Below are 18,010 nucleotides of genomic sequence, written 5' to 3' on the forward strand. Positions count from 1 at the left end.
GTCATTGGGAGTGTGCTCCTGTTTATTTGAGGGTCATGGGAGTGAGTTAATGTTTAGAGAAGGATCAAAGAAACTGTATTGTACAGATAATAGCCATTTGAGTCTGTACCAACCCTCCAACCCTCTAATTCCCTGTCCCTCATTTACTGCCCTATAAATCTTACTCACCCCAGCTCCACATTATTCACAGATTGATAAGAAAGACTTGGAATCATAGAATCCCTACAGTGCAGAAGCAAGCCATTCGGCCCATTGAGTTCACACCAACCCCTCCCCCCTTAAAGTGCATCCCACCCAGACTCAGCCCCACCCCTGTCCCTGCAACCATGTACTCCCCATGGCTAATCCACCTAGCCTACACATCCCTGGACTCCATGGGGGACATTACATGGCCAATCCACCGTAACCAACTTTGGACTGTGGGAGGAAACCAGAGCACCCAGAGGAAATCTAGACTGAATGAAAAAGCTTCAAACAGCAAGTTGCCCGAGGCTGGAATCGAACCTGGGGCCCTGGCGCTGTGAGACAGCAGTGCCAACCACAGAGACACTTATTCTTTTGAATGCTTCAACTAATTTATGAGCAAGAATCTTTATTATGCCTAGTTTTTAATTGCCTCTGCACCTAACCCACTAATCTTCTGTAATAATAAGGGTTTTCTACTAAGCCTCAACCGTGCCTTGCCTAGACAACCGCACTTGTTTGATCTTTTTCTGGTGGCCATACCTTCTTAGCTCTGGGATTATCCTTGTAAATCATTTGTGACAACAATGTCAGACCAAGGAAGGTCCTCAGACAGTATAGAGAGAGAGAGAGTGAGACCAAGGATTTTACACAAAGCTAAACCCTGCCAGAACAGAAAGCCATATTTCTCACTGCAAACAGTTATGCAGATGGGAATTAACAAGAGCCACTTTGTGCAAACAAACTGGGTTTTACTCAAGGTGCAAGTGTCAATCTACAGTCATTGTTTACTTTGAGTAATTGAACGTTATGAGTAAATCTCCTCATGCATTATCTGAATGCCGCATCTGTGCCAAAGTGGCACTTAGCAAATGAAGAGAAGAGCAGCAGATTCCCAGCTGTTGTCAGAGTGGGCCCACAGCAAGGGTGACCTGTCCCTGCCCCAGTCCTGTGGGAGCTAAAGTGTGTCATGTCGTGGCTGCAATTATGAATGACCACACTCGTGGTCACACAGCAAGGAGAAATGTTTATCTCTGACAGAATGCAACACAACGGTCGTCCTGAAGGTTGGTCTCATCACTGCTTGATAGACCTGACTGCAAAATCAGCGAAAGGCTCTTCAGCATACAATATAAGCAACAAGCTGACTTCGTAAAAATTAAAGTGTAGGCTGAGTATCAGCCTTAGAGACGATTCAGCTGACCTTCACTTGAGAGTTTAGACATCATGTCTCTTACCAGGACTGTCCACGATCGTTTTCATTGATGTGATTGTCGCGTCTTCTATAACTTTGATAATTTTATGCTTTTCTTTATGGGATGACAGGGGTTTTCAGCAAGGCCTGAACCCTGACTGAGTGACACAGCGAGGGGTTTATAAAAGGTAGACTTCACCCAGTGAATGTGGTGGAGTGGTCTTTTTGTACTAAAGTAATGGACGGGGTGCAGAGAGTGGGGCGTGGGTGTGGGGTGGGGGTGGTGGGGATAGTGCTGTCTCTTGATGTTCTTGAGATGGGTTTCCAGAGTAACGCTGAAATTAAAGCTTGACGGAGTGAATGCGAATTACAGAGCTGGGTCAGGAGGTTGCCTGAGTGCCTGGAAAGCACCAAAATGCTTTCAGTGTTGCGCCCCTGGCACTGGTGCGGAATTGGGACTGTTTAGTTAGACGGCTGATGTGGTATGGTGGGGGTTGGGGGGGTAGATACTTGGGGAGTGACGGGGGAGTGGATTGGTGGGGGACGATGGGAGGAATGGGGAATGGGGGGAATGAACACAATGGTGGATGGATGGGGTGATTGTAAGGAATGGGGAGTGGATGGTGGAGGGATGGGGAGTGAGGGAGAGGAGATGGGAACACTTTCCTCTTTCAAGGGGCACTTGGTTGAGGGACTGGATTGCACACTTGGATAGGGGTTCCCTTGGGAGCCACTTGCTTCCAGGTCCCTGTTTTGCACCACCACAATGCCCATCGCTGACCAAAAGAGCTAACATCCTGGATTCCTTACCTCCCCACCCTCCTTGTTGTCCCCGTACGCCGCCTTCTCTCCCCTCTCAGTGACGAACCTTTACAGCTTTAAGGGATGTGTTTTGTCCTGGTTTCTTTTCGAGAGAGGTTGGGGGACAAGTGCCAAGTTGGTAAACAACTTGTGAAGCCTTTTTTTTAGAAAGTTGGAACAATAGAAGCAGCATGAATGGGTGTGGTCAATCTCCCAGCCGCCGTGTAAATAAATTTAGGTTTATATTTCAATAGTTGTTGCTGGGTCTCAGCAGTGTTGGAAGCTGCAGTAAATCCCCTCCACCAGCTACACATTCTAGAACTTACTCTTCATGCTTTGTTCCTCTTCTGCTACTAGAATCGCGTGTGAGACAATCTGATTTCTGAAATGCCTTTTTCTCAAATGTGTGTTAATGTGATGTTATTGTATTGATACAGTTGATTAGTAATAGTTACTGTATCTATTTTTCTATTAAGTTTTCCCGTACAGTTAAGTTATTCCAATTCCTTCTTTCTTTTGTCATATTTTAACTATAGTGGGTGAATAATGTATGTTTTGCTTTAAATCTGGTAGTTTAATCAATTGAATTGCATTTGGAGTACAACATTTCACATTTACCTTTAAAATAAGAAAAGGTTAGGGTCTATGTTATCTTCTGGATATTTTGAGGGTGTTTGGGCTGGTTTATAACAAATTGCAGGTTCTCTCCCCCACCCCCCCCCCCACTTTCTCTCCCCTGTCCTCTCGCTCTCCTAACCCTTCCCCCTAACCCTCCCTCTCTGCTCCCTCTCCCCACAGCACTATCACCCCCTCTTCCCCATCCTACTTCCACCTCTATCGTGTCCCTTCCCCTCAGCCCACAAACTGGAGATGTACTTCCAGCAGTAACCACATCCTCCTCCATGGCACTGTTGTGCGCGGGAGCTACCGCTCTGCGATTGGTCGACACCCCCTGTCGGGTGGTGCTGCCGCCTCTCCTTCAGGTGGAGTTTGGAAGGCCCCATGGTGGGGTTGCCCTCGAGGCTGCCTGACCGGGGTGCGGGTCCACGGGATCTACCCTGGCACGGACAGCATGGCTCCCCCACCACCTGCTGAGGCTGATGGTTCCAGAAGGTTTCTACCGGGGCGGGGGGGTAATGGATGCGTTCCCCAAGTTGGCACAGTGTGACAAGAGACATCTTCACCACCATCAATGATGGGATAGAACAGCATAAGTCGAAGATTTGTCGAGATGGCCAGCAAAAGAAAGAGAAGCCAGTAAAACCAGAGAATGAGACAAATTGGACCAACTTGTTTCAATATGGAACAACAAACACTTCCATTTCTCAGCATCTCATTTTTCTTTCCCCTCTGGGAATCGTAGCAGTAATGATGGACGTGTAAAATTACAGAGATATCAGTGGTTTAAGGGAATGGATTTCAACGGCAACAAATGTGAAGTCATCCACTTTGGGCCTACAGAAAACATTCCAAATTGCAGAAAGCTCAGGCCAGTGGGAGCCCAAAGAGGTGAGGGGTATCCTGTTGCACAGATCATTAAAATGCAGTGAACAGCTATCAAGCATGAATCAAAAAGGTTAATTGAAGTTTGACCTTTTATGTCTAAAGGATTTAAATGCAAACGCTTGGAAGCCATGTTCCCTTGAGGCACAGTCAGGAGGGGGGTGGTGTTATTGTGAGTTGCTCTGAGCAGTCTATATCTTCAGGATCATCTATTGATCTTAAGCAGAGGGGTCCAGCCCCAGGGTGACTTGAGAGGTTAGATTAGATTCTCTACATGATGGGAAAAGGCGCTTTGGCCCAACAAGTCCACACTGCCCCTTAATATATCCTGCCCAGACCCATCCCCCTATAACCCCACACACCCCTGAATACTACAGGCAATTTAGCATGGCCAATCCACCTAGCCTGCACTTTTTTAGACTGTGGGAGGAAACCGGAGCACCTGGGGGAAACCGACGCAGACTCGGGGAGAATGTGCAAACTCCACACAGACAGTTGCCTGAGACTGGAATCCCTGGCACTGTGAGGCTGCAGCGCTAACCACTGAGCCACCGTGCCATCCCTTTCCCACAGATAAAAATTATTGTGTTAGCAGTGGCTCACTGCTAGATGCATCAGTCTTCATAGTCATTTTCATGACAGGGGATGTAAAAGTACAAAGTGGTGCAAGAGGCACAACGGTGACTATAATGGAACAATTCCTGGGCTGAGTGCAATCTACCGCGCCGCCACACAATAAATTTCATCTTCGAGCCCAGAGGCCGATCTGTCCTTAGTTATTTTATGAATGACTCTAGGGGTAAAGTTAGATGGGTACCTCAGGGGGAAATCACCTTGCAAGGGCAAACAACAAAGAGCTGCAGATCAGAAGTTGCTGGAAAAGCTCGGCAGGCCTGGCAGCATCTGTGGAGAGAAATCCGAGTTAACGTTTCGGGCTTCTGCCTCAGGTTTGCTGCTGTGTTCTAGTGAAGCTCGAAGACCAGCACCTCATTTTCAACTTGGGGACCCTGCAGCCTTCTGGACTCAACATAGAGTTCAATCATTTTAAGGCTTGAGGCTCCTTCTTTCTCCCATGCCCTTACCCCAACCCCTACACACATGGTTTGCTATTGCACACAACCCACTGTTAGTCACTATTAGTCCCCATTAATAGTTATTCATTCTCCCAGACTGACCATTACCCACCGCTTTGCCTGCCCAACTGTTTTTCTCTCTCTTTGGGCTCTATCTCCACCTATCGTTCACGCTCCCCCATCACCCCCCCCCCCCCACCCCCCCTTCAGTATATATACCAACGTTTCCCCAGCTGCGGCCAGTTCTGAGGAATGTGGCCCGGGGCCTGAGGCGTTAACTCTGTTTCTCTCTCCGCAGATGTTGCCCGACCTGCTGAGTTTCTCCAGCAATTTTTGATTCTGTTTCAGCAGGAATGTGGCACTGACTGGATTGCTGTACAGAGCCAACATCAACTTGGTGGGCTGAATGGTCTCTTTCTGTGTTGTTGTCACTGTGTATTTATTTTCTCTCCCTCCTTGCATTTCGCCCCGACCCCACATCCCCCTGTAGGAACAGAGGGCTTGGAAGGCATAGTCATGAGTCCCAGTCAGATCAGTATGAATGTGACTGACACTACAGCATGGGCTACTGCGATGAACAACCTGGGGATAACACCAGTCGGACTGACTGGCCCACCACTGGTATCAGGTAAGGCTGCTCGATCTTCCTGTCTGATGCAGCTCTGGGCGCTAACCGTAGCAGAGACGGCAAATTGAGAAGAATGTCTTAGCCTTCTATTGGGCGGCACAGAGATTAGCACTGCTGCCTCACAACTCCAGGGACCTGGGTTCAATTCCAGTCTAGGGCTGCTGACTGTGTGTGTCTTTTGCACATTCTCCCCGTGTTTGGGTGGGTTTCCTCCCACAGTCCAAAGATGTGCACATTAGGATGGTTTGGCCATGGGAAATTGCCCGTGGGGTACAAGAATGTGCAGGCTAGGTGGATTAGCCATGGGAATGCAGGGTTACAAGGACAGGTTAGGAATTTGAGTCTGAATGGGATGCTCTTTATAGGGTCAGTGTGGATTCAATGGGCTGAATGTCTTCTTCCACACTGTAGGGATTCGATGCTCCATGCTAGTGTGGTCTTGCTCATTAGCCTCCTTTTGTACCTTAGTGACTTTCGAATACTGATGTATGTTTCAGTTTAAGGTGTGAATTAAGCTACAACCTATGTTTTCTCTATCAGTTAAGGTAGTAGATCACAGCAGCTCGATAATGATCTCCATGGTTCATTGGATGAACCAGTGGCGTGGTGGCAGCATGGAAAGAGGCTATTTGTCCCGACACGTCTGTGCTGGCTCTCTAAAAGAGAAATTTATCGAATACCATTCTCCTGCCTTCTCTCCATCATTTTGTAGATTCTTCATCTTCAGAGAAAGTTCCAATTCCTGTTCAAATTTACCAATTTAATCCACCTCTTCTACCCTCTCAGGTAGCACACTGAAGATCCCAAACTCTCTCCTACAGTCAGAGAGATGTACAGCACAGAAACAGACCCTTAAATCCAGCTCGTCCTTCTTGACCAGATATCCTAATTTAATCTGGTCCCATTCGGCCCATATCCCTTAGACCCTTCCTATTCATATACCCACCCAAACGCCTTTTACATGTTGTAGTTGTACCGGCCTCCACCATTTCCTCTGGCAGCTCACTGCATACATACACCACCCTCTATGTGCAAAAGTTGCCCCTTAGGTCCCTTTTAAATCTTTGCCCTCCCACCTTAAACCTGCTAGGTTTGGACTCCCCTACCCTAAGAAAAATAGATTGTCTATTTACCCTATCAATGCCCTCCACGATTTTATAAATGCCTATAAGGTCACCCCTCAGCCTCTGACTTGCAGGGAAAATAGCCGCAGACTATCCAGCCTTTCCCTGCAGCTCAAACGCTCCGACCTTTTCGACATCCTTGTAAATCTTTTCTGAACCCTTTCAACTCTCCTACAGTGGGGGGAATGGGCTTGAGAAAAATCTCCCCTCTTACCCCCACTTTAAATATATTTAATGACCCTCGCTCCACTGATCTCTAAGGAACAGAATTCCTCTCAGGAAAAGCACTTCTGCATTTTAACTGGAAAGCTGCATATTTTTAAACTGTGGACCTTATCTCTAGTCTCTCCCACTAGGGGAAACTTCCCTTCAATATCCGCTCTGTCATGTCCCCCCAGGATCTTGTACGTTTCAAGAAGATTACCTCTCAGTCTTCAAAACCTCAATGGTCACAGGCCCAGCCTATTCAATATTTCTTCTCCAATTCATGAGACCCAGATGTCGCTGACTGAGTCAGCATTTATTGCTCGTCTCTAGTTGCCCTGAGAAGGAGCTGGTGAACTGCCCTCTTGCATCGCTGCAGTCTACATGGCATGGGGATGTTCCCATCCATCAGCTGCCCTTGTCCTGCCAGATAGAAGTAGTTGTGGGACTGGAGGGTGGTGTCTGAAGATCTTTGGTGAATTTCTGCAGTGCATCTTGCAGATGGTAGCAGCAGTGCATTCTGATCGTCGGTGGTGGAGGCAGTGGATGCTTGTGGATTCAGTTTCAATCAAGCGGGCTGCTTTGTCCTGGATGGTGTCGAGCTTCTTGAGTGTTGTTGGGGCTGCACCCATCCAGGCAAATGGGGAGTATTCCATCACACTCCTGACTTGTGCCTTGTAGATGATGGACAGGTTTTGGGGAGTCAGGAGGGGAGTTACTCGCTGCAGGATTCCCAGCTTCCGGCCTGCTCTTGTAGCCACTGTTTATGTTCTGAGTCCATTTGACCTTCTGGCCAATGATAAATCCCAGGATGTTGGTAGTGGGGGATTCAGTGACACTAACACTGTTGAAAGTAAATGGGCAGTGATTAAACTCTTTCTTTGCAAGTCCTGTTTGACTCTTCTGCAGTGAAACCAGGCGCCTCATGCACTGCATAATCCCCTCAAGATAGAAAAACCACAACCACACTGGAGATAGGTTTCATCTAGCAGAAACTGGGTGGATGATGATGTGGTTTGTGGCTTTCTATGTATTGGTTCACATATACCACAGGTAGGTGGGTTCTTGGTTGAGTCAGCTATCTTGAAGTTTATTTATAGCAGTAACTATCTACACAATATCATAGACTTAAAGACAACAGTCCCAGTTCTGTGCCCACTGAAGTTACTCTACATTATGTACATGTAACTGACTGACTGGTCACTTAATGCTACGTCTGTAATACTGAGAGAGTGACTGAAGATGAGACCACTACCTTTATGCTGTGGAAGGTTGTGATGTTGTATTACTATCTGTAGGCACAAGCCTGTCTGATTTAGAATCGGTGTCATAATACAACAGGTGACCCTTTCAAAGTGAGCTTTTGCAAGCTCCACCTCGTTGAGCAAGGAGCCTGGTGATTCCTCAGCGTGGAGCTGCCATGTTATCATCATGGTAATGTTAACAGTACCTACACCGGCAGTCTGAGGCAGCTCGGTATCGGTTGGAGGGGGAGGGATAGAGAGTGGTCCTCTTCTGAGATCAAGAGGAAGCAGGGGGTCAAGGGGGAGTCAGTAGGAGTCCGTGGGAGTAGCTGTGGCATTCCGCCCCCAACCCTCCTCTGGAGGCCCTCTCGCAGCCAGCTTAACATCAGGAGCAGCCACCCTCGTGCTCTCATGTCCCTGTTATAATTGGCGTGGTCTCTTGCTGTGCCTGCTGAAAAATCAGTAACAACCACGAGAAGACTTCATCCTGCTCTCCAACCGGCTTGCACCAGGAGCAAGCAGCTGAACGTTAGATCGAAACAGAACTGCCTCTGTGCCTGTATAACAGTGTGATTTCCCAGTGACGGTGACCTGGGGCCTGACTCTGACTCTCACCCTGGCCCCTCAGCCCACCTCACTGGTCAAAGACCCACTTTGATTAAACTCCTCTGCACTCGCTGTGTCCTCTACCCTGGAAGCACTCCCACAGTTGTGTTGCCCTGTGTTAACAGAGAACTTTCAGAGATTTGGGAGAACCGCATTCGAGCCGAGTGATTTCCAGAAGGATGTGGTCTGGCAGTACAACTAATGTTGCCTGGCTGTAATGCTAGCACCCAGCTTCATACTGTCAATGGTGGACAGGCTCTGTCCCTGCTCCCCGTTTGTTGTGGATCTACACAGTTGAGAGAGCCACACTGCGTCTCCTCCCTGATGTAGCGCCTTTGACAAGGTGACCAAGAGAATGGGTGAAGATGTTGTTTACTTGGACTCTCGCAAGGGCTTTGACAAGGCTCCGCATGGTAGACTGGTTAGTAAAGTTAGATCATATAGGATCCAGGGAGAGCTAGCCACTTGGATACAGAATTGGCTTGACAGTGGGAGACAGTCGGGGGGGAGCAGATGTTTCTTAGACTGGAGGCCTGTGACCAGTGGTGGTCATTTGTCACTTGTCATTTATCGAAATGATTTGGAGGAGAATATAGAAGGCATATTTGGTAAGTTTTCAGGTGACACCAGCTTCGTTGGTATAATGGACAGTGAAGAAGGTTATCTAAAATTTCAAAAGGATCCATTGAGCCAATGGGCCGATAAATGGCAGATGGAGTTTAATTTACATAGCTGCCAAGTATCATATATTGGAAAGGTAAACCAGGACAGGACTTGCAAAGTCAGTGGTAGAGGCGTGGGGAGTGTTGCCAAACAGAAAGACTGAGGGATGCAGGTACATGGTTCCTTGAAACTGGTGTCACAACATGGTGGTGAAGAAAATACAGAGCACACTTGCATGCATCAGTCAGAGCATTGAGTACAGGAGTCGGGATGTCATGTTACAGCTGTACAAGACATTTGGTAAGGTCATGTTTGGAGTACGGTGTACAATTCTGGTCGCCCTGCTATAGGAAGGATGTTATTAAACTTGAAATGGCGCAATGAAAATTTTCAAGGACGTTACCGAGACTGGAAGGTTTGAGTTATCAGGAAAGTCTGGATAGGGTGGGATGATTTCAACTGGAGTGTTGGAGTTTGAGGGGTGACCTTTATAGAGGTTTACAAAATCAAGAGGGGCATAGATGAGGTGAATAGGCATGGTCTTTTCCCCAGTGTAGGGGAATGCAAAACTAGAGGGCATAGGTTTAAGGCGAGAGGGGAGAGATTTAACAGTGTCCTGAGGGGCAACTTTTTCTCACAGAGGGTGACGCTTGTATGGAGTGAGCTGCCAGAGGAAGTGGGGCCTGCAGGCACAGTTACAACAAGTAAAAGACATTTAGTGGGTTACATGAATATGTACATTTTAAAGGGATATGGACCAAATGCCTATTAAACAAGACTAGTTTAGTTTGGGAAAGTTGGTCAGCATGGGCTGAAGAGTCTGTTTCTGTGAATGTATGACTTTACGGGTTTGGTATTATGTTGCAGGTGTATTGTGGGAACCCAGTGCAGTACCAGGTGCTGTCTATCAGATAAGGCCTTAAACCAGGCCTCTGAAATGGACGATAGCCTGGTATTATTTCAAAGGGAACTCTGTTGGTGCCCTGATCAACATCCACCTCTCAATCCACATTACTGACACAAAGTTTCTGGCCATTCTGGTTCTTGGCAGCTTGCTGTGCACATCGTTGGCTGCCGTGTTTCCTACGTGAGCACGTGTTCCAAGGGTTTTGTTGAAATCTGCACGATGTGACACATCCCTGCCTCCCTATCACCCTTCCTCCAACCCATTCCACTGAAAATATCTCCCCCACCTCTCACCCCCACAGCAGTGATAACGCTGGCAATTCGAACAGTTCGAGGTAGACAGTACGATGTCAGTTTGTAAGATAGCTATAATTTATCAGTTTGTCAGCTGTGCAGCACTTGGAGATGTTCTGGGTTCCAATGCGGCGCTAAATAAACGTGGGTTCTTTCTTTCCTGACCGTTGCCAAGTTGGTACGAGTGTTATTCCCTCGAGGTCACTTTGCTAATATGAGTTCCCTGAGTGGGGCTGCTAACCTGTTCCAGTCAGGGAGCCCTGGCTCACAGGAGTGTCAGAGATTCCGCTCACTTTAAGAGCTGGCTTGGGGGAAGCCAAATCAGTGCCCAAGACCCTCCACATGTAAATAAGGGTGAGTGGGTGATGGAATTCCAGCCTGTCTGGAGTTATTTTAATTTTGTTATCCAGAGTTGACCTAGTATTTTAATTCTTGAATCAGAGCCCCCATCAAGGGAGGGTTCAAGCTGAAACCCTTACTTGTAAAGCATTTTTGTGAAATTTATTCTCTCTCAGGCATGACAGGTTAGGGCAGAATTTGTCACTCAATTCTTAACTGCCCTTGAATTGAGTGAGGTGCATTTTAGTGTCAGCTGTATAGCTGTGGGTCTAGATTCACATGTAGGCCACACCGGGTAAGGCTGGCAGATTTCTTTCCCTAAAGGATGTGAATGGACCAGATGGGTGTTTCCCGGAAAGCGCTGATAGTTGTCATGGTCACCTGTAACTAAATCCAGACTTTATTAGCTTAAATTTGGGGCAGCACATGCACTATTGACTCACAGCTCCGCGGACCTCAGTTCAATTCCACCCTTAGGCACACTGTGTGTGTAATTTGCATATTCTCCCCTTGACTGCGTGAGTTTCCTCTGGGCGCCCTGGTTTTCCTCCCACAGTCCAACAATGTGCAGGTTAGGTGGATTGGCAACACTAAATTGTCCAATAAATAAGTCTTTGAACAGAGTTAAAGTTATGCCTATTCTTTTATTTGTTTGTATTTTAACCATGGTGTAAGAATAAGGTGTGTTTTGCTTAAAGCCTAGTAGTTTTATCAATTCAATCACTTCTGAAATACACTTGCCCTTAATGAAGATAAAAATTAGGGTCTGGGCAATTTCCTTGATATATTTTGAAGGGATTGATTCAGTCCACAATGCTTGCTTTACCTGGGAGGAACAAAGGTGGGTTAGCCGTGGAAAATGCAGGGTTACAGGGATAGGGTATGCGGGATGCTCTTTGGAGGGTCGGTGTGTATTCAAGGGGCCGGGTGGCCTGCTTCTAGATTCGAAGAATTCTACGAAAGTTAAGTTTGAGCCTTTGGATTACTAACGCAGTGTTACTAACATGTCAGCACCTCCCCTTAATGTCAATCGCCTTGCAGGGTATTTTATCGAATAGTGTCTGAGAGTCAAAGTACTGGTGGAGCGAGTGATAGGAGCTTTCTTGTGTCTCCCAGATCCCATCTGTGTTCCAGCGTTTGACCACAGCCTTGGATTAATGACAGGAATGGCTCCAGTCAACCCGATGATGACCGGCATCAGCCTGCTGCAACCGGCAGCCCCTCCGGGTTTATCCATTATGAAAGAAATCATCCACTGCACAAGCTGTACCCTCTTTCCCGCCAATCCAAGTAAGTCCCACCATCAGGTACAGCGCTGACATGTCTGTGACAAAATGTGCCGCAAGCAGGGATTTATTTTGTCTTGTTACTCTTGGACAGGAGTCTTGAAAACCTGGTACTGGGGTGAATCCTCCATGGCAATCCGAATAAATAGCTTTTTTTTACTAAACTAGACAAAAGAAGCATGAGTGGGTGCAGCCAGGCTCACACAGATCCAGGGTTTTAGTTTGTGCTTTCAGTTATTGAAGTTAGGGGTTTTGGAGTTGAAACTGCTAGATACAACTCAGCCTCTGCTGCTAGCGTCATTCAGTCATTTTCTCCTTTCTCCTGAACTGGAGGAGATCACAAGTGAGAAAAATCTGTTTCACTGAATATGCCTTTGCCAAGGGTGTGTTTATAGAACGCTGCTATATTGGAACAGTTGATGAGTAGTAGTTAAATAATGTTATTTAAGTCTTTGAAAAGAGTTAAAGTTATGCCTGTTCTTTTATTTGTACGTGTTTTAACTGTGGTGTAAGAATAAAATGTGTTTTGCTTAGTTTTACAATTGAATCACGTCTGGAACACACTTGCCTTTAAAGAAGATAAAAGTTAGGATGTAGGCTTTCTCCTTGATATGTTTTGAGGGGGGTTGGTCTGGCCCATAATGCTAGCTTTACCTGGGAGGAACAAAAGTTGAGAAGTCTTTGATGTGTTTAGATTCCAGCATGAACATTATCAGAGTGGGAACAGACTGTCTGCCATCCTTCTGAAGCAGTCTACTCCTTGGATGGCTTAGTCGATCAGGCTGAAGTCTGGGCCTGAGATCATATAGTTGTAGTTTGCTGCAGAGTCCTCTCCATTATCAAGGCCCACAGGAACATCCAAAGACAATTTAAAACAGTCACTCCCTCTAGTCTGCCACATTGCGATCATAACTGACCTATTCTAATTTGACCCACTGCTGTTCCTATCTCTCAGTACCCTTGTGTATCAACCTTTGTCTTGAAATCTAGTCCAACATCTTTTGGGAGGACCATAACGCCATAAGGCATAGGAAAAGTAGTGGGCCATTCAGCCCATTGACTCTGTCCACCACTTAATGAAACTGTGGCTGATCTCATCATCCTCAACTCCACTTCCCTGCCTTTTCCCTGTAACCCTTGGCTCCCCTGCAATTTAAAATCTACCTCAACCTTGAATATTCTTAATGACCCCAGCCTTGACAGCCCTCTGTGTTCATGAATTACCTTCTGAGAGAAGAAATTTCTCCTCATCGCTGTCTTAGATATCAGGTAATGCCCTCTGATCCTGGGCTCTCTCACAAAGGGGAAATAACCTCTCCACATTTACCTGAGAACCACAACTCCCCTGAGAATCTTGTATGTTTCAATAAGGTCGCCTCTCACTCTTCTGAATTCCAATGAGTACAGGTCTCTAGTGATAAGACAGCCCCTCCATGCCCAGTATTAACAGGTGGACCTTTTCTGGATTAATCCGAGAATAAGTGCTCCTTATATTTTTGTGTGGAAGAATTTATCTTGCTCCTATATGACCCAATTCCACCCACGAGATTATGCCCCCTTGTTTTTGGTTTACTCCGTCAGAGCAAATATCAATCAAATCCTTTTAACGTTTGATCAGATTTAAAGTTTTGGCAAAAACTTGTAGCTCTGGCTATGGATAAGGATGTTGACTTGCTCGCCAAGCTGGCTTGTTTATATTTTGTCGCCGAGCCAGGTGACATCATCGGTAGAGCCTCCGATGAAGCGATGTTATTCTACCCCAATTGGAATTTATATTGTTTGATCTGTTATGGTGAGAAGGATCATTTCTGGTTTTGATCTGAGTGGGTTTGTATATGGGGTCCAACTGTATATGTTTTTTGACTGCATTGGGCATAGTTCTCCACCAGTGATGCAAGCAACAAACATATAGAATTGAATAGATTAGAACAATATCGCTTCACAGGAGGCCTCACTGATGATGTTACCCAGCATTGGTAACAAAACGTCTGAAGGAAAACATGCCACCTCGGCGAGCAAGTCAACAACCTCATCACTCCTCAATCTTCTAAACTCAAGGAATGTGGACCAAGTTTATGGAATCTGTCCTTGTAATTAAATGCTCGACCCTACATACAATTCTGTACAGCTAACCCCTGTTAATGTAACTATCTTCTTCCTGAGGTGTGATGCCCACAAGAGACTTGATCAGGATATTGAGAAAAAGGTTGTTACGATGAAGGCCAACACACCATTAACCTTTTTTACGATTGCTTTCTGTACCTGCCTGTTCGCCATCAATCCCCTCGACAGTCTGACGAGTCTCTGACACTTTAGAAATTACTTGTGGGTTTGACATTTTTTTGGGTTCCAAGCGGACAACCTCACAGCTGCTTGTTCATGCAAACCTATGTCCTTTCTGCCCCCATTTGCTCAACTTATTGACCCCTAACCCTCCACAACTCCTAGCTTCTCAAGACCTTTGTGAAAGGGCGAGAAATACCATCCCACTTCCTGTGACACTCATGACCTATGATCAGAAAGAAAGGGTTGTGAGCTAAGTGAATTACTGTTTTTTTTATTTGCACTGTACAAAGAAATGTGGGAGGCAGCATTTATTGCTCATTTCTAGTTGCCCCCTTGAGAAGGTGGTGGTGAGCTGCCTTCTTGAGCCACTACAGCCCACATGCTCTAGGTAAACTCAAAATGCCCTTAGGGAGGGAGCTTTTGACCCAGCGACAGTGAAGGGGCGGCGATATATTTCCAAGTCGGGATGGTGAATGGCTTGGAGGGGATCTTTGTGTTCCCATATTTCTGCTGCCCTTGTCCTTCTAGAAGGAAGTGGTCATGAGTTTGGAAGGTGCTGTGTGGGGATCTCTGGTGAATGTCTGCAGTGCATCTTGTAGATAGTACACACTGCTGCTACTGAGTGTTGGTGGTGAAGAGAGCAGATGTTCATGGATGCGGTGCCAATGTTGAGAAGTCGTGAGTTGGGAATGGCTGACAATAAGTTGAACAAATAGGAGTGGAAAGGACATAGATTCGTGAAAAAGAGCAACTATGAAGTTATCCTTTTCAAAACCAAAAGCTCATTTGTCTCGGATGATGAAAAGCTTCTTAAGTGTTGTTGGAGCTGCACCCATCCAGATAATTGTGTTCAACTAAGTGAGCCTATCCTTGGCTTAAAGTGCTAAGCGATCAGAGATGGATTAGCTTCTGTCTGTTTATCTCTCCAGAAGTTACTAGGCCAGTTTAAGTCCTATACACTCAGACTGAACACAGAAAGCTCTCATTTTCTAATGCTACTGCTACTGAGTTCAGAGGATCTGTATGTTTAATGTAAAAAAAAATTCCATGTTGATTACTTTGTTTAGATCAGATTCCCCCAAAATATTTTAAGAATGTAGCCGAGACACTAACTTTTTTTTAATTTTAAAAGTAAAAGTATTCCAGATGCGGCTCGATTGTTCAAACTACTCAAAGATAAACGAAACACAATTCAAACTCTATGGTTAAAAATACAACAAATGAAAAGAGAAACTTGGAATAACTTAACTCATAATGGGAAAACTAGACAGGATAGCAGATACAGCAACTATTACCAAGTAAAATCCCATAAACACAGCTTTGGCAAAAAGGCAAATTCAGAAATCAGTTTGTCTCACGTGCAGTTCCTGTAGCAGGAGAAGACCCCTCCAGCTTTTGGCTGTAACCAAAAGAGGGGAAAATAGCTTCTACCCCGTCAAGGCCCTGGTACTGTGGGTAGGAGCTTTAGCACACCCATTCAGGCTGCTTCTATTGTTCTAACTCTCAGAAAAAAAAACACATAAGGCCTCAAGTTTTTATCCTCAGACAAACTGTCCCCCCAGTCACTTTCTAAAAGAAACCAGGACAAGACGCAGTATCGTCACAGGAAGCAGCTGAATCTCACTGTGAAAATGCCATTCTGGAATTGACGTGAAATAAATCAGTGCACTGACTCACTGGATCAACCTCAACTCAAGAACATATGTACCAGTCTGTTCACACGAGAGAAATGTAGAACCTCATCCATGCAATCGCTATCACAACGTAATGTTCCCATTTGTTAATGTTTGAACAGCCGAGCAATTACATTGTAGTGGGAATGGACTGCTGTTATGGGACAGCCCAGTGATTTCAAGTGAGGTCTCACTCTCTTGTTCTGGAGGACTGCGATGCTGCTTGCTTCATGAATAACTGCAGCACCCATTGTTCTAGAACAGCCAAGTGGGTAATTGGTATAACATTATTCGACAATCCTCGATCATCACCAGGCGCTGCAGGTTAAAAGCATTTGTCTTGGTTCTCGGAACAGAAGCAGAATCATTTTCACTGAGAATTTCAAAGTGACACAGGACAGGGGGCAAGTCAATACGGTTTTCTGGGTTATACCCCCTCCCCACCCCCCATAAGGAATATGCAGGGTACAGCTTGGTGAGAGAAGCCCAGTTGTAACAGGAGGTGGATTTTGAGCAATATTCCTCGCTGCAGGGTGGCTCAGTGGTTAGCACTGCTGCCTCACTGCACCATGAGCCCGGGTTCGATTTCAGCCTTGGGTGACTGTGTCTCTGTGTGGGAGTTTGCATATTCTTCCCTCGTGTCTGCGTGGGTCCTCTCTGGGCAGGTTAGGGCGGATTGGGCCAGGCTAAATTGCCCCATAGTGTCCAGCCGCAGGGAATGCAGCTATGGGTGGGTCAGTATGGACTCGACGGGCCGGCTGGCCTGCTTCCACACGGCAGGGATTCCACGGGTCTAGCTGAGCCTCGTGCTGTTCCTTTTCTCGATTTGCAGATCTGCCCCCGCCAGCCACTCGCGACCGCCCACCCGGCTGCAAGACGGTGTTTGTGGGCGGCCTGCCGGAGAACGCCGGTGAGGATGAGATCCGCGAAGTCTTCGAGAAGTGCGGCGAGATCACGGCCATCCGCAAAAGCAAGAAGAACTTCTGCCACATCCGCTTCGCCGAAGAGTTCATGGTGGACAAAGCCATCTACCTGTCAGGTGCGTCAGCTCTTCGGCCATCTTCCTGCCCCACTGATCCCCTCACACTCGTCTCAAAGGGGGATAACCGTTCGGCAGCTCTTCCCCGAGATTGTCATCGCGACTTGATCGGAGGTTCGGGGCTCGCGCTATGACCACCCGGTTATATCAAGTTTCCGACTACTGGCCCATTTGAGAGGCTGGAGGGGCATTTCTGAGAAAGAAAAGGGATGGCCCTGTCCTTTCTTCTGGGTGGGGCATGTGCCAAGGTGTAGAGGCTCATGGGAAGGGACCGATCTTTTTGCCAGGGGAGACGAGCGCCCTCACCCTCTGAGGTGGAGGCCCTCTAGTGGTCATTAATTTTCCCAGTTAAAGGCCTAAATTGGCCAAAGGGTTGAGCAACACCTTTTCCCACCACTAGGAAAATCCCTAGGGAAGGAGCCTTACCAACAGCCCCGCCAGCGCGCCACCCTCCCAGCTTGCTTACTCACTCCTGGGAATCCAATAAACTCCTACCACCATTTTGGGAAGCTCAGTCCACACACCCCTCTCAGCTGGGAAGTTGCTTGTTGATAATCATGGCCTGTTAGGGCAGGCCTTCCATGTTGGCAAGTGGGAATTGGGAAATAGGGCTGACTGGGTATCAAGCACCTACCTCTGCCCTCAGCCTGCCAAAATTTGAGGCCTTCTCTGCCCTGTCTTGCCACTTCTAGGAACAGGCTTTGGATGCAGAGATGGGCGAGTTCAGAGACCTGCCTCCATCCCCAAAGGCCTCATGCCAATGCTTCTGATGGAATCAGTAACTCCTCTCTAAAGAGTTGAGTTGACATCTCCTGATCCTTCTCAGATCCCCTCGCAATCACCCCTCATCTCCCTTACCCTTCTCACCCATCCTCCATTCTATGAATAGTGCTCAGAAATCCTATTACAACAGTTTTGTTGAATAACCCCGGACTGAACAAATTATCCTTAAAAGCAGCTCTA

General features: G+C 46.8%; 1 protein-coding gene across 4 annotated transcripts in view; it reads left to right on the top strand.

Moving 5' to 3' along the window:
• The window catches only part of enox1 (ecto-NOX disulfide-thiol exchanger 1), a 193,999-nt gene that overhangs the window by 21,317 nt on the left and 154,672 nt on the right, over positions 1-18,010 (top strand). For 3 of the 4 annotated variants that reach the window (XM_048541460.2, XM_048541458.2, XM_048541462.2), the window contains exons 2-4: positions 5,246-5,383; positions 11,880-12,053; positions 16,841-17,047. In XM_048541460.2, coding sequence (XP_048397417.1) covers positions 5,246-5,383; positions 11,880-12,053; positions 16,841-17,047 — 519 coding nt within the window. The remainder of the gene's footprint in view (positions 1-5,245; positions 5,384-11,879; positions 12,054-16,840; positions 17,048-18,010) is intronic. The other variant, XM_048541459.2, reaches the window with a different exon arrangement.

Source organism: Stegostoma tigrinum, chromosome 12 (assembly GCF_030684315.1).
Source record: "Stegostoma tigrinum isolate sSteTig4 chromosome 12, sSteTig4.hap1, whole genome shotgun sequence".
Taxonomy (NCBI): Eukaryota; Metazoa; Chordata; class Chondrichthyes; order Orectolobiformes; family Stegostomatidae; genus Stegostoma; species Stegostoma tigrinum.